We start from the raw sequence: 16,066 nt of genomic DNA on the forward strand, positions 1-16,066 counted from the left end.
TCCTGAGGCAAAAGCTTTCGATTTAAAGCATTTTGAAGACCAAGAAATTTTAAGAAATCAACACAGAAGCTTTTTTTCTTTTTTAAAAATGAAATAAACACCACTGCATTCGTAATGTAAGGATCTGATAAATTACAAATCCCTTCCTATTCACTGGTCACACAGAATGTCATCTATCAGGTTCAGAGGAGTCTGTAAACAAAAATTCATTAGTTAGGGAAATAGTACGAAAGCGTCAAAACTGCTGCCATCATCATCATTAACAGATATATAAAGCGAGATGACACAATAATCTTTATTGCACTTGAAATAATCTTTTTTGGCATCTGTGTTGTAGATTTACACCAATGCTTTAAATAAACTGGAGATGCACCACATTCAATACCCATACAGTTTGCACTTATAGAGAACATGTCATAATTTCTAATGTCACACAGTTTTAGGTAAGCTGTTCCCTTTCCTGCCACATCTGGTAAGTATGAAGTAGTAAAGCATACATAGTTATTGGTACTGGCGAAACATCAGGAATATGCAGAACTTCTGAAACTTATCACTTATCTAAAGAGAGTGTAAAGAAGATTAAAATGAATGAATATTAATAACGAGGAACATAAAAATAAAATTTGCTCATGCGAAAATTTAAAGCCAGTGTCTTTTGTCCTACACCTTAAGGATGGCATGAAATGGGAATCACACACAAACTGGAATTATGTGAACAACAAGGAATTCTTTCCATAAAACTGATGTGATGATGTGGGCCTCAACATTTTATGACCAGTATGGTGAGATAACATATTTAATGAGGTGACACAGATTTGTCATACTTCACAGAGTTTTCAGCAGCAGCTAGACACATTTTGTAACTACTGAAATACTATAAAAATTCTCTTGCATGCCAAAAGTGTGTTAATTTTTTTGGCATTTTCACCACTAACAGACAATTTTCACAATTAAGCAGTTGTAGTCTGCACACAGTGTGATGTGTATACATGGGCCTTGCTCACCATTCCATGACCAGCATGGGTAGTCAGGTTCTTCAGAAACAATTGCAGACATGTAGTCAGCTTTGTTTATAAGCACAACAAATAATCAACCATGTACTAAAAGTACTACTCATTTACTACCAAGAAAAACTTTCAATCATTATTTGGAAAAATGGCAGCTACTTAAATAGTTTGCCAAAATAACATTCTGCTTTGAAATGACCTTCATTCACATTGTGTGTCTGATCCATATATAGATATATACACTTTCAATAAAACAATAATAATTTCTCACACTCGAGTAATTCTGTTCTTCCAATGAATTATCAACTTCAGAGAGAAGACTGCATCAATCTTGCACCTTTTTCTGAGAATATTGAAATACGGTAAAAAGTAAACATTTCCACACACTTCTAACAGGCACAGGTAATATGATCATCAAAAAATAACGTATTTACTATTTTCAGTAGTTGTCCTGTCTGAATGCACAGTCAATAATAAAACTATTTACAATGTATTCTTCTACATTGAGCAGGGTCTCATAACAACATACTCTGCCGGCGATTTCTCCCACTTGTTGTTGACTTTGGGAAATGAGATCCAGGATCTCTAGTAATTTGTATTCCAGGAATCGTAAAGATAGAAGCAACTAGAAACAAAAAAGCATAAAAAGTTAATTTTTCCAAACCAAAATCGGAACACTTTCAATAAACACAATACTTTCTTACACTCTAGGACAAAAAGTATATTCACAGAACATAGTACACATAGAAAAACTGCCCAATGCAAGAAGAATATAAGTAACGTCTTCTATTACAAAAAATAATATGGTAGCTGGAAATAAGCTCCTCAGTGGAGTTAAGGGACTTTTAACACGTTCAGCTGAATGCATGTCAGCGATGGAACAAAGTGGGAGAGGCTACAGCCCTCATGAACACATTTACAGTGTGTTCAGAAATTCCCGTTACAAACTTCTAGAACTTGTAGAAGGGGGTGAGTAGATAATATTCTGACTTCTAATCCATGCCCAGGAAAGTACCGTTTCCATGCTACAACCATCTGAAAACACGTTGGTAATGCTTGACCCAGTACATCACCTGTTTTACAATTCCACACCACTTGCAGTACACTTCCACTCACTAACAGCGAAAGAAATTCCACATGTACTTGATGATGGGATCTCTTCAGCGTGATGCAGAACGACCCCTTCCAATTCGGGTGTGCGGCATCTCCTTGGAGTACCACAGTCATGCCTGCTGATGGTGAAGGTACCTTTTCTCGAAGCCATTGTGTAAATGTGGCAAAAAGGGTATGCGATGGACACAGACATTGTGAACAATGATCTAGATAAAAGAAACAGTAGCCCTTTCATTACTGTGAGCTTCGTCATTCAGAAGGATCGTGTTGGTGTATTCTGCAAACATGTACTCAACTGAGTTGCTTTAACACTCACAGACACATGAATAAGGCTTGAACCAGGTCAGAGAAGTAGGACAGACATCAAATAACACTAGCTGATCCAACATAACTACTTCCAACCATGACTAACCTGTTGTATACCTACATAGCAAACATGTTTTCAAATGACTGTAGCACAGAAACAGTATATTTCTTGACACGGGTTCCTATTCAAAATATTATGCACTCACTCCCCTCTACAAGTCCTAAAAATTTGTAACAGGCATTCCCAAACACCCTGTATCATGTTCCTGTTTTTCATGGTCAAATCAACACATAATGGAATACACACAAACCAACACTGACCTCAGGTTTTGAACTTACCGAATAATGAAGTTCTGAAAATGCCATTTGACAAACTAGCAATTTTCCATTGCCACTCTCATTCAAACACCCCATATGGTATTAGTGTTTATTCTCAACTGTAACAGTTCTGCTTTGACTTCGTTTCCTGGGTCAAGCAGTCACTGACATGTGATGCATTGGACGAATGGTTCAAAATACACCACCATGTGAGTATATAATGAAGTTTCCAGACTAATTAACAACAATATGTCATAAGTATGGTGCCATGGGGGAGATGGAAGAGACCTTCAGGTTTGATGAATGGCCTCTATCAGCTTACACTGTGCTACAATGAAATTTCCTTTTGGAGCAGTTATGGTCTATCACAAAGTGAAGACAGTATGTTACATCGGTCCTCTGGCCATTTACTTTCTTTTGACCACCAATGAACAAGCAGAGAATGAGCACCAATTATGAGACATACCATGCCATGAAGGATTACAACTTCACGACTGTCTAGCATCACTCCATACACATCTGCTTCAATTCTTTTCATGGATGGGCAATAATTCTCCACCAAATATTTATCCAGATGACTGCAATATATTTGGGGGAGCAGGAGTGATCACAGATGCAGAAGTTGAGTCACCTCATACAAGGATGCCACCGCATGAGACAAATCCACTGGCAAACTCTGACAGCAATGTCGAGCATATTTTAATGATTCCTGCCTCTATTAGAAGCTGAATACCACCATATTAACTTCTTCCATTCCACAACCAACAAAAGTGACTTTTCTCATTTAGGATCGGACATGAGTAGCATTTGTTTTCTTTTGATTTAATGTCAGTTTTACATATGATACACACTGAATTTATTCACCATAAAGATCACAGTAACTTAGCACATTCTGATGAACTTTACTCCATACATCAACAATAATGTCATTTCATTCCACGCTGAACTCTACAACTTCCACTAATACTCTTACTGTCCTTTGCCGCGAGACCCTGTTACTCTCATACCAGTCATGGTCAAAACTGTCGACCAAAACACCATTACTATTAGACAAAGATCTGTCAGATATGGTATGCCACTCACCAGACGTGCAAATAACAGAAAATATTAAATTATATCAAAATGCCCATAACTAGACATGTGAGGGCACTGAAGCCTCACAATGTGCCAAGGAAATATGGAGCACATAGTGTACGGATTTCTAAACCTGAAAATCAAAACAGAGAGCATTCAATGTGAATGCAGATGTTTACTGGAACCACTTTCAGATCTGTTTAAAAAGCCAATACGAATTCTTGAATGAGCTTAAAATATCCAGTTTGAAAGCAAATGATCACTCCAGAAAAAGGAAGACATAAAGAAACCGAGGCTAATGGATGGTCACGTCCTAATAATTAATGATTAGAAGTTAACAGTTGTTACAAGACAAGAGCGCTTGTAGAAGGTTTCGCAAAAATTTGTTTAAGACATGAATTTCATTCTAATTGTAAGAGACAGAGGGTGATTTATGCTGTTTTAGTGATTGTTAGCAGTTGAAGGACTTTAATCTCAAGCTGACCTCTTACAATCCCATAATACCAGTGATATGGAAACTGATATAGAGTGTGATAGTAATATTGTCTGTGCAATAGAGAGTTCTGCCTTCAGCTGCTGTGACACTGAGGAAAACAAATCACATGGAGGTGACGGTTAGCCCACAACAGAAAATAAATACCCAACAGCCTGCCAGATGAACTGGCAAAATGCATCTTGTAACTGAACCCTCTGAACACAAATTTATAAATACAACTGTTACTTCACTTTCTGGATCAGGTCTTTGATTTGGAGCTCTATGTGACTGAATGGTGATATGATTCTGCCTCTGTCAATTGGCAGAGATTTGAGGTGACAGTACAATAATGTTCACTCTCTACTGTACTTACAGCCAACAAATAAGGTATTTTTGCAGCAGTGATCTGTGTATCTTGTGTCAGGCTGCAACAAAGAGGTTGTGACTAGAAACTCAAAGCTAATGGCTTGCACTCCTAGAAATTCTGTAGTGTAAGTGAGGATCTTCACATAGCTCAGTCATTTGAAATTGCATCAGTGTGGAAAGCACATGCAATACGGCAACATTAGCTGCGCTACATGCATCCAGCAATGACTGAGGCATGGCAAAAATGCATTCAGGCAATGTTGTTCTCTACAGTCAACTGAATGGAATGGTCCCCCTCAATTCTAATTCAAGCAAAAATACCATGCCACGTAAATAGAAATTCTAGTAATAATGATATTTGCAATGTGTTGTGGAAACAAGGAAATCCTGCACCAAGCGCTTCTTTCAATTACAGCTAATACAACAGCCACAGCATAGCACTGCGTTTTGCATGCAACAAATGTGGTTATGTGGGTGCTGTATGTCAAAGCCTTGTATGGCCTGCATCATGATGCAATAAAGCACTGCGACCATCACACCAGTGCTACCTGCCAATATCAAAACATCATTAAATCCAATGATCTCAGTGGTAATCAATAACATGGAAGTGGATTTACAAGCAGATACGAGCTTCTGTAGTCTTAATTGGTGCTGAAACGTACAGACATATCAGGTTTTTGTCTTTGGAGGCAACTAAATGTTGTTTTGCACTCAACTATTGCTTTAAATGTAAAAGTAACAGTCATCATTACCTATAAACACGTCTGTACAGTAATAACACATTTTATAGTGCCTTCATCAGTAGCAACTAACATTTTTGGTCTCGATGCCTTTACTGGCTTTGGTTTTGAAATAGAAGATTCAATTAACACCCTATCTATCAGTATTCCATTTAGTTTTGTGGAAACTTCATGGGAGGAATGCTTTGATTAATTTGAATCTAATTAGGTTGTACACAAATCTCTGAAGTACAAGTATAATTAAAATATAATGCTCATTCTTATATTTTCTGGGTTAGACCCGTGCTGCTCATAAATCTTATGGGTTGTAAGGCTGTGGTCCATGAAACTTATTTGCTCTAGTGTTCTGTCCAGACCTGCACCTTAAGAGGTGCTTATGTTCTGCAATGTATTGCCCACTGACAGGTCAGATGTCAGAGTGCGTCATAAATGCTATGAAAAAGGGCTGTGGTAGAAGTTTACACATGATCCGCAAATATAAAACTTAACTACTGAACAGTCACCTGTCAAAAATAAAACTTATCTATCAATTATGTTGAGCTACTGTCCATGTGTCACTAAGTTTTATGGCTTCTCCTCTTCTGTTGAAATTATCCCCAGATTTATATACTTCGATGGCTTCCTTATACAGCCAAGGTTTATGTAGGTTATATCAAGAAACCATTAAGATATATGAACATAGAGAGAATTTTAACAGAAAAAAGAATCCCTGAAACTTAGTGATATATGACAGAAGCTCTACAGAATTGACAGATAAGTTTGATCTTTGACACACAATAGTATGATAGTTAAAATTTATCTCTGACAAGGATTCTTTCAGATGATCATGAGTATACTTCTACTACACCCCTTTTACAAAGTCTTTATGTTACTCTATGACATCTGACGTGCCAGTCGGCAAAACTCAGTGGAACCACAAGCATCTGTGAAGATGTATAGAACAGCTCTGACTTAGACCACCTTACACAGCTGTGATCTATTATGATTATATTATGGTCACTGGACCTTCCTGGAATCGACACTTCAATAACTTAAAACAGCTATTCTGACTTATATCGCACGCTCATTTTTAAATTATGTACATGTAGTTTTCTCCAACTGGTATGTTCAGTACTCCGGCCATAATCTGAGCAAAGACAGTCTCAGGATCATGTCTGTATACACTGAATCCAACAAATCTCTGGGTTGAGGAAAGCTTTATATTTTACTGATACTCTCATGTGGCTCACATTCTGGGGCATGCATTTCTACCTGATTTTACTCGAATGGCTTTCACATCAGGTGTCTTAATTGTAACTATTTTGTATAGGTGTATAAGTATTATTATTATTATTATTATTATTCTTGTTGTTGTTGTTAATGATGAGGACAATTACGATGATGACAATGACAGAAGAGAGAGGCTGAATTCCAATTCTGTCACACAGCTACTTCTCTCCTGAAGCATGAAATAGTCCCCCCAAGTTTAACTTTCTACCCAGCTGGAGGGAGTAGGAACAATTTACAAAATTCTTTATTCTTAATTAATTTCCATGCTTGTTGAGAAACCACACTGAGAATCTGTTCATCATCCCAGTGCACGGACCTGGACTAAGCATGGTTCTCAAAGTACAGGTTGCTGACAGAAACTCTTGGGCAAGCAACCTTTGACCAATAAAAGCATAATGGCCTGACGTGGGATCTCAGATGTAGACAAACACACTTCACTTTCACGGATGTTGGCTTCCAGTCCTTTAACACATTCTTCTCCTGCTCTTCTAGGCTCCATTTGGAGCTTTGGCTGTAGCAGTCTCTTCCAGAAATATGTTGTCTTCCCTATGTGCACCAAACATATCTCTTATGACAGAAAAAATGCCACACACATTTTGCCACAGCTCCATTGTTCTCATCGAGAAACAAAACTATCCCGGAACTACACATACATGCCAAACCTCATCCCATCCTGTATAGTTCACATCCATCAGATAAATCATAGTGAACTGTGTCATAATAAGCTCACATTCTAAGAAAAACTGCACAAATTTAATCCAAGGCATTGATGAAATATCTACTGATCAGGAATTTCATGTCATCATCTCTTCTGCGTTTGGTGGTTGCATCCTTGCAATGATATTTCTTCACGGTGAGGGTTAAAGCAAAATATGTCAAGAGTGCCACAACTAAACAAGTGTGTGTTAGCAGTTTTAGCTATTGTATCAGTCAAATATATGTACAACACAGAAGACATCAAATAGTTTACTTTTCTTTGAGGAGAAGGGTATAGGTCCAGCGTCGTCAATTTAATAGGAGACACTTATATTCTGCTGCCTGAAGGTTATATACACTGAGGCAACAAAAGTCATGAGATACTTCCTAATACTCTGTCAGACCTCCTCCTGCCCGGCATAATGCTGCAACTAGATGTAGCATGGACTCAAGTTGTTGCAAATCCCCTGCAGAAATACTGAGCTATGCTGCCTCTACAGCTGTCCATAATTGTGAAAGTGTTGCCAGGGCAGGATTTTGTGTGTGAACTGACCTCTCGATTACGTCCCATAAATGGTTGATGGGATTCATGTTGGGCAAACTGAAGGGCAAACCATTCACTTGAATTGTGCAAAATGTTCTTCAAATCAGTCATGAACAATTGGGTCCGCTGGCACCGCACAATGCCATCCATAAAAATTCCATTATTGTTTGGGATCATGAAGTCCATGAATGGCTGCAAATGGTCTCCAAGAATCCAGACATAACCATTTCCAGTCAATGATCAATTCAGTTGAACCAGAGGACTCAGTACATTCCGTGCAAAAACAGCCCACACCATTATGCAGCCACCACAGCTTGCACAGTGCCTTGTTGACAGCTGGAGTCTATGGCTTCGTTGAGTCTGTCCCACACTCAAACCCTACCACAAGCTCTTACCAACTGAAATCAGGACTCATCCGACAAGGGCACAGTTTTCCAGTCATCTAGGGTCCAACTGATACGGTCACCAGCCCAGGAGGGACACTGCAGGTGACGTCGTGCTGTTAGCAAAGGCACTCGCATCAGTCATCTGCTGCCATACCCATTAAAGTCAAATTTCGCTGTACTGTCCTAGTGGATACGTTTCTTGCACATCCCACATTGATGGCCATGAACAATGTGGCCATTTTATGTAGTGGCCATTTTATGTAGTGGCCATTTTATGTAGTCTTCCTTGTCTGTTAACACTCTACTCAAATACCACTGGACTCCATCATTAAGTGAAGGCAGTCTCCACTGCAGTGTCCTTGGTGAGAGGTAATGCCTGAAATTTGGCATCCCTGGCACACTCATGACGCTGTGGATCTTGGAATACTGAATCCTCTAACAATTTCCAAAATGGAATGTCCTGTGGGTCTAGCTCCAACTACTATTTGGCATTCGAAGTCTGCTAATTCCCGTTGTGCGGCCATAATCATGTCAGAAACCTTTTCACATGAATCTCTTGAGTACAAGTGACTGCTCTGCCAATGCACTGCGCTTTTATACCTCACGTACATGATACTACCACGATCTGTATATGTGTATATCACTATTCCACGACTTTTGTCACCTCAGTGTATATTTGTGCAGGTTAAGGCCAAATTCAAAAGAAATCCTTCTTCATCAAAGTATTCAAAATAGGCTTACGCAGAATGAGATTCTCACTCTGCAGCGGAGTGTTCGCTCATATGAAACTTCCTGGCATATTAAAACTGTGTGCCGGACCGAGACTTGAACTCGGGACCTTTGCCTTTCATGGGAAAGTGCTCTGCCATCTGAGCTGACGGGGCGTATGTCATGCTTGGGTAGCTCAGATGTTAGAGCACTTGCCCACCAAAGGTAAAGGTCCGGAGTTCAAGTCTCAGTCCAGCACACAGTTTTAATCTGCCAGGAAGTTAGGCTTATACCCTTTGCTCAAATTAAATTGTCACTATTTCCTATAAGAGAGCCATTCTAAATTTTTTCCCATTTCTGGAGCTATACCCTTTTACTCAAACAAGAGTGATTAATGCTACATTAGAAATTCTTAGTTGCATATTGCCCTAAGCAATGTTGTTGTACAACAACACTTTCACAATCATTATTCACTCATTGATTTCCATATTCTTTTCTTTTGTTAAATTATCTATACACCTTACTCTCAACTTCTAATTTCAGTTATACTTCTTTCACTATAAGGCATTAGATTTCTGAAATTCTGATCTACATAGAAACTACGAAAATTATTAATAGTGACTGTAAACTAATACACAATAATACGCACAAACTGTGGTATGTCCATGTAGCAGTTTACAACTTTGAAAAAGAAACAAGAGTTTGGTAAAAAAATGTATTGGGGAAAATACGTACCATCAGGTAGTTTATGAACTGCTGATCCCAGTGAATGGAAGTAAGGATGTTTCATTGCGTCTGCTGCAGATATGCGTTTTTTGGCTTCATACTGAAACAATATAGCCTTCTATTAATTTGAAAGTAAATTTCAATGCTTACTCTGCCTAAAAGATAAACTGTGTAACATAGCAGGATCTTTCTGCAGTGAGCTCCAAATGCCATGACAGGCAAGAGATAGCTATGTACAGAGATGAAAACCCAACATGCCAACCACAAGACATTTATGACATATGAAGAAATAAACAGTCTCTGTTGCAGGGTTGTCATTATCATTTGTCTACCAATGACATGTTTCACCTGACTGAGGCATCTTCAGCTTGGCTGATGGTATTGGGCATAAGGGATACTGAGCATACAAAATGTCCCAGCAAATAATTGCGCTCGTCAAATATTCAAAAACACTGCATGGCGTCCTTGTTCATGTATGCAACATAGTCCAATGAATACAAGTCAGGATCAGGCTTACACAGATTTGTCACCATCTCAAAAACTTGGAGGGGTAGTTGGCTCACATTTGGGCTATGCAAATAGTATCTGCTTAACCCGAATATGAGCAACTACACCCCAAACACGTTTAAGTGGTGAGAAATCGATGTAGGCCTGATTCTATTTTGCATTCATTGTGCTACGCTGCATGCCTCAACACAGACACTGTGCAAGGTTTGCGAATATTTGATGATGCAATTAACTGCTAGCATTTTTTGTATGCTCAGTATCCCATGCCCATGTGACAAACAGCATGTAACATCAGCCAATCTGAGGATGTCTAAAGCAGGTAAACATGTCATTGGAAATATATATATACACACACACACACACACACACACACACACACACACACACACACACACACACACACACCTGGAAATTGAAATAAGAACACCGTGAATTCATTGTCCCAGGAAGGGGAAACTTTATTGACGCATTCCTGGGATCAGATACATCACATGATCACACTGACAGAACCACACGCACATAGACACAGGCAACAGAGCATGCACAATGTCGGCACTAGTACAGTGTATATCCACCTTTCACAGCAATGCAGGCTGCTATTCTCCCATGGAGACGATCGTAGAGATGCTGGATGTAGTCCTGTGGAACGGCTTGCCATGCCATTTCCACCTGGCGCCTTAGTTGGACCAGCGTTCGTGCTGGACGTGCAGACCGCGTGAGACGACGCTTCATCCAGTCCCAAACATGCTCAATGGGGGACAGATCCGGAGATCTTGCTGGCCAGGGTAGTTGACTTACACCTTCTAGAGCACGTTGCGTGGCACGGGATACATGCGGACGTGCATTGTCCTGTTGGAACAGCAAGTTCCCTTGCCGGTCTAGGAATGGTAGAACGATGGGTTCGATGACGGTTTGGATGTACCGTGCACTATTCAGTGTCCCCTCGACGATCACCAGTGGTGTACGGCCAGGGTAGGAGATCGCTCCCCACACCATGATGCCGGGTGTTGGCCCTGTGTGCCTCGGTCGTATGCAGTCCTGATTGTGGCGCTCACCTGCACGGCGCCAAACACGCATACGACCATCATTGGCACCAAGGAAGAGGCGACTCTCATCTCTGAAGACGACACGTCTCCATTCGTCCCTCCATTCACGTCTGTCGCGACACCACTGGAGGTGGGCTGCACGATGTTGGGGCGTGAGCGGAAGACGGCCTAACGGTGTGCGGGACCGTAGCCCAGCTTCATGGAGACGGTTGCGAATGGTCCTCGCCGATACCCCAGGAGCAACAGTGTCCCTAATTTGCTGGGAAGTGGCGGTGCGGTCCCCTACGGCACTGCGTAGGATCCTACGGTCTTGGCGTGCATCCGTGCGTCGCTGCGGTCCGATCCCAGGTCGACGGGCACGTGCACCTTCCGCCGACCACTGGCGACAACATCGATGTACTGTGGAGACCTCACGCCCCACGTGTTGAGCAATTCGGCAGTACGTCCACCCAGCCTCCCGCATGCCCACTATACGCCCTCGCTCAAAGTCCGTCAACTGCACATACGGTTCACGTTCACGCTGTCGCGGCATGCTACCAGTGTTAAAGACTGCGATGGAGCTCCGTATGCCACGGCAAACTGGCTGACACTGACGGCGGCGGTGCACAAATGCTGCGCAGCTAGCGCCATTCGACGGCCAACACCGCGGTTCCTGGTGTGTCCGCTGTGCCGTGCGTGTGATCGTTGCTTGTACAGCCCTCTCGCAGTGTCCAGAGCAAGTATGGTGGGTCTGACACACCGGTGTCAATGTGTTCTTTTTTCCATTTCCAGGAGTGTGTATAAACAAAGATGATGTGACTTACCAAACGAAAGCGCTGGCAGGTCGATAGACACACAAACAAACACAAACATACACACAAAATTCAAGCTTTCGCAACAAACTGTTGCCTCATCAGGAAATAGGGAAGGAGAGGGGACATATTTCTGCTTGTGTCTGTATGTGTGGATGGATATGTGCGTGTGTGCGAGTGTATACCTGTCCTTTTTTCCCCCTAAGGTAAGTCTTTCCGCTCCCGGGATTGGAATGACTCCTTACCCTCTCCCTTAAAACCCACTTCCTTCCGTCTTCCCCTCTCCTTCCCTCTTTCCTGATGAGGCAACAGTTTGTTGCGAAAGCTTGAACTTTGTGTGTATGTTTGTGTTTGTTTGTGTGTCTATCGACCTGCCAGCGCTTTCGTTCGCTAAGTCACCTCATCTTTGTCTTTGTTTTTATATATAATTTTTCCCACGTGGAATGTTTCCTTCTATTATATACAATCCAGCAAACAAGACTATTTGTTCATTTGTCATATATTACTAGTTGCTGTACCATCTCCACTACAAGTTGGAAAAATATTTATGAAATATTCTGTGTGTGTATGAGTGTGGTGTTTTCACAATTGTGGCTGGTTGCTAATGCTTGTAACCTTTGCTGGAAATGTCTTCTGCCTTTAATTACTTTCCTTAAACATTCTCTTCAAAGGGTACACGTATTTTCACAGTGTATAATACTTGTAGATAATCACATTATTGGAACCTGAATGAAATCAGCATTATCAATGTAGGAAAAATACTTAACACTGGTTTGCGTCCATCTATAAACAGTAATTCAATTAAGTGACTCAGGAAAGCCGACTAAAACTACTGACAGGTTGCAATATAATGAAAATACAAATACATGACTAAAGCACTAATATTTGGTATGTATTCTGGGAATAGGGGTTTGACTTAACAGGAACATATAAACTATCACACTGAATATCAAGCTTCTGAAACTAACATCCTTTTTCCTCTCATTGTTCCATTTGTTTTTTCTGTGTTCTCTGTTTCAAGAACCAGTTTCAAATGTGGAAACTTGGAGTATACTACAGCTTTCTATATATCATTCCCATTGGGACATCACAGAAAAGGTTAGACTAGTTACAGAGTGCATAAAGGCATTTAAGCACTCTCTCTTCTCACAAGTTACTTGTTTTAGCCTGGGCACATTCTATAAAAATGTAATCGATCACGGTCCCACTATCTTGCTGTAAGAGTTGGAAAATTAACTGCTGCTGAAATTAGATTGGAACACCCAAATAATGATTCCAGTTGATTTTTCCTAGGTATATCTTTGAAGAAATCTACATTCAAATCTGTACAAATTACTTCTTCTTCTTGTCTGACAAGCAGCTCAATAATGTATCTAAATATCTCATAAATAGCTGAAGATTTCCTAGTGGAATTCTGTAGACTGTTACAAATACCAGGAAAAATGATTCTAGTCTATAATGCCTTATATTTAACTTTTCTATTATTGAGGTTATATGGTGAGAGGCACAAAAAGTACATCACTTCAGAATTTTCCACATCTAGAAATACAAGAAGCTCATGTATCTTATTTTTCAAACACATAATAAATGTTACACATATTATGGTCTTGTTCTGTTCCAATTGCCTTCAAGACTGTCTATAACCTCACTACAATGTAAAAAATGTGCCCCCCACCCACCTCTCCACCCCTTATACAGCTAATCTGTCTTTGCCCCTCATATTCAAATGCAGGCCCTGCGTTGTGGATCTGCATCTCCAAACTGCAGCAACAGGTAAAGAACAGATATGAGACTTTGTTTCAGTCAAAGGCAATCCACTCAGCTCTTTGTTTACACACCTAACAGCCATGTTAATCCAGGGCTGGTTATGATGCAAAAACTCCCCAAACCCCACACATGTGTATGCTGTTGGTGTTCCTGTTTCCTCCAGGACAACTTTAATACAATAAATTGCTAGCCAGGCTGTTTCTTGCTCCTCCTACTATAAGTACAAGATCCTCTTCATCAAAATCTCTGCTGAAGGCCCCTATATTGTCACCTGGCTAAACTCGGCACTAGGTTGAACAATACTTGTGTCCTGGTGTTCTACCCCTAGCTTCTCCTGTAGCATTTGACCTATACTCCTCCCATGACTGCTGCCTACCAGTTGGCTTCTTATCTATCTGCTTGCTCTTTCTACCAACCTACCCTTAAAATTGTACCTACGATCTGCTGCACTCTACTTTGCTCAAAAACCAGTTGAGGCTCTTCTCCTATTTCACATAACAAGTCAAACAGATTGCTAACCAGAGTTTGAAATGTGATTTCTGAGGTTTTCACCTTCTGTTTATCGCTCATTACCTTTTCCCAGCTCGCATAGTATCTTTCTCCCTTCAGCCTGACTCATTCAAAATACACCGTTTCTAATTCTACCTGAAGAGCACAAATTTCTCTACCCTGTTCTGTGACTCTTTTCTTGAGTTCATAATCTACAACTCCACGAGAGAGCCTCATCTGACACTTCAGTGGCTTCCCTAATACAATCGCCCAAGTGAAACATCAAACCACAGTCCTGACATGTATGTCCCATACTAACTTCAGCTCTATCACAAGTTCATATTAAATTTAATTATGAGTTATGGAGCCAGTGTCTGGGCACTCAGAGTCTAAACATGTTGTTGTGGTGATAAGAATACAGCACAGCTGTGGAGCTTCTAGTGCCCAATCTACGAGCAGGCATATGTAATTTGGATTTTCTGATAAGAAAAAGAGGAGTCAACATATGTTCTAAGGAGAAACTGTATGAAAAGGCACAAGAAATTCTTGGAACACTAGTAAGGAATCCAACTGCAAAAAAAAGTCAGAAAGACAGAAATCGTTACTTGGAGAATGGCACCAGAGGTGGAATTCCTCAGACACCAGAAAGACAATGTTTCTCTTGTAAATGAGAGGCTTCAATTAACACATTTTGAGCCAGTTAAGGGTCCCCTACTTCTCTGGAGATGGGCAATAAATTTCCTATATATTTGAAGAAAATTGATAGGAGGATAATGACCATCTGTGAATGTGGTAAAAAGGGCAGTCCAGATAATGTCACGAGAATGTCTCGTAGCTGGAAACCCAGAAAGTCTTGCTGAACATGTTTTAAGAGGCAAAAATATCAATGACATAAATACGTCCTAAACCCTTCGAATGATTTCAACCAAATTTGGTACATATATTAGATACAGTCTGGAAAGAAATGCTGTGGGGTAAGAACCACAAACCTCCTACTGAGGCAAGCATGACAGCATGGAGAGAGAAGGGAGGAGGACGAGATGGGCTGACAGTCAGGGGGAGGGGGCCGATGGGCACACATTGGTGGGGAGGGGGGCAGAGGAGATGGACAGTGAGAAAGGGGGGGGGCAATGGACAGAGAGAGAGAGAGAGAGAGAGAGAGAGAGAGAGAGAGAGAGAGAGAGAGATGAGGGGGGGGGTGTGGAGGCGGAGATGGGCAGAGAAAGGAAAGAGAAGGAGATGGACAGAGGAAAGAAAGGGGAGGAGATGAACAGGAAGAGGGGGGGGGGGGGGGGAAGGACGAGATGGAAATAAGATGGGGGGGGGGGGGGGGGAATGTGGACAGAGAGAGGAGGGAGGAGGAGATGGCCTAATAGAAGCCTGGAATACATACATACCTGGGCAATGCCAGGTACTCCATTAGTTGATAATAAATACACTTTAGTAACAAATGGGAATAATATTGTGAAACACCCACGAGTGTGTACGACAGTACACGAACTTCAGTTCAAAGTTATAACAATTTCAATTTAAGTGTAGTGGGGTTGGTGACCTCCAGAGATATCAAACATAGCCAGTGGAGCAATTGTCTCGAGAGGTATTGGATGTATGTTGCAATTTTGTTCCATTGGGCCCCTGTAACTAGCGAAAGTATTAACTGAATTGTTCAACTTTAGACAGTTTGGTCTACAATATATATGCAAGTTAAGTCAGAGAACAATACTGTACATTATTTTTC

The 16,066-nt window shown here is 40.8% G+C and overlaps 1 protein-coding gene across 2 annotated transcripts in view; it reads right to left on the reverse strand.

Annotated features, from left to right (window-relative positions):
* Positions 1–271: 271 nt before the first annotated feature.
* The window catches only part of LOC124555034 (cyclin-dependent kinase 17-like), a 204,598-nt gene continuing 188,803 nt past the window's right edge, over positions 272–16,066 (reverse strand). For both annotated transcript variants that reach the window (XM_047128796.1, XM_047128797.1), the window contains 2 exons: positions 9,738–9,828; positions 272–1,632 (listed from right to left, as the gene is read on the reverse strand). In XM_047128796.1, the coding sequence (XP_046984752.1) occupies positions 1,523–1,632; positions 9,738–9,828 (201 nt within the window). In that variant the 3' untranslated portion in view covers positions 272–1,522. The remainder of the gene's footprint in view (positions 1,633–9,737; positions 9,829–16,066) is intronic.

Source organism: Schistocerca americana, chromosome X (assembly GCF_021461395.2).
Source record: "Schistocerca americana isolate TAMUIC-IGC-003095 chromosome X, iqSchAmer2.1, whole genome shotgun sequence".
Classification (NCBI taxonomy): domain Eukaryota; kingdom Metazoa; phylum Arthropoda; class Insecta; order Orthoptera; family Acrididae; genus Schistocerca; species Schistocerca americana.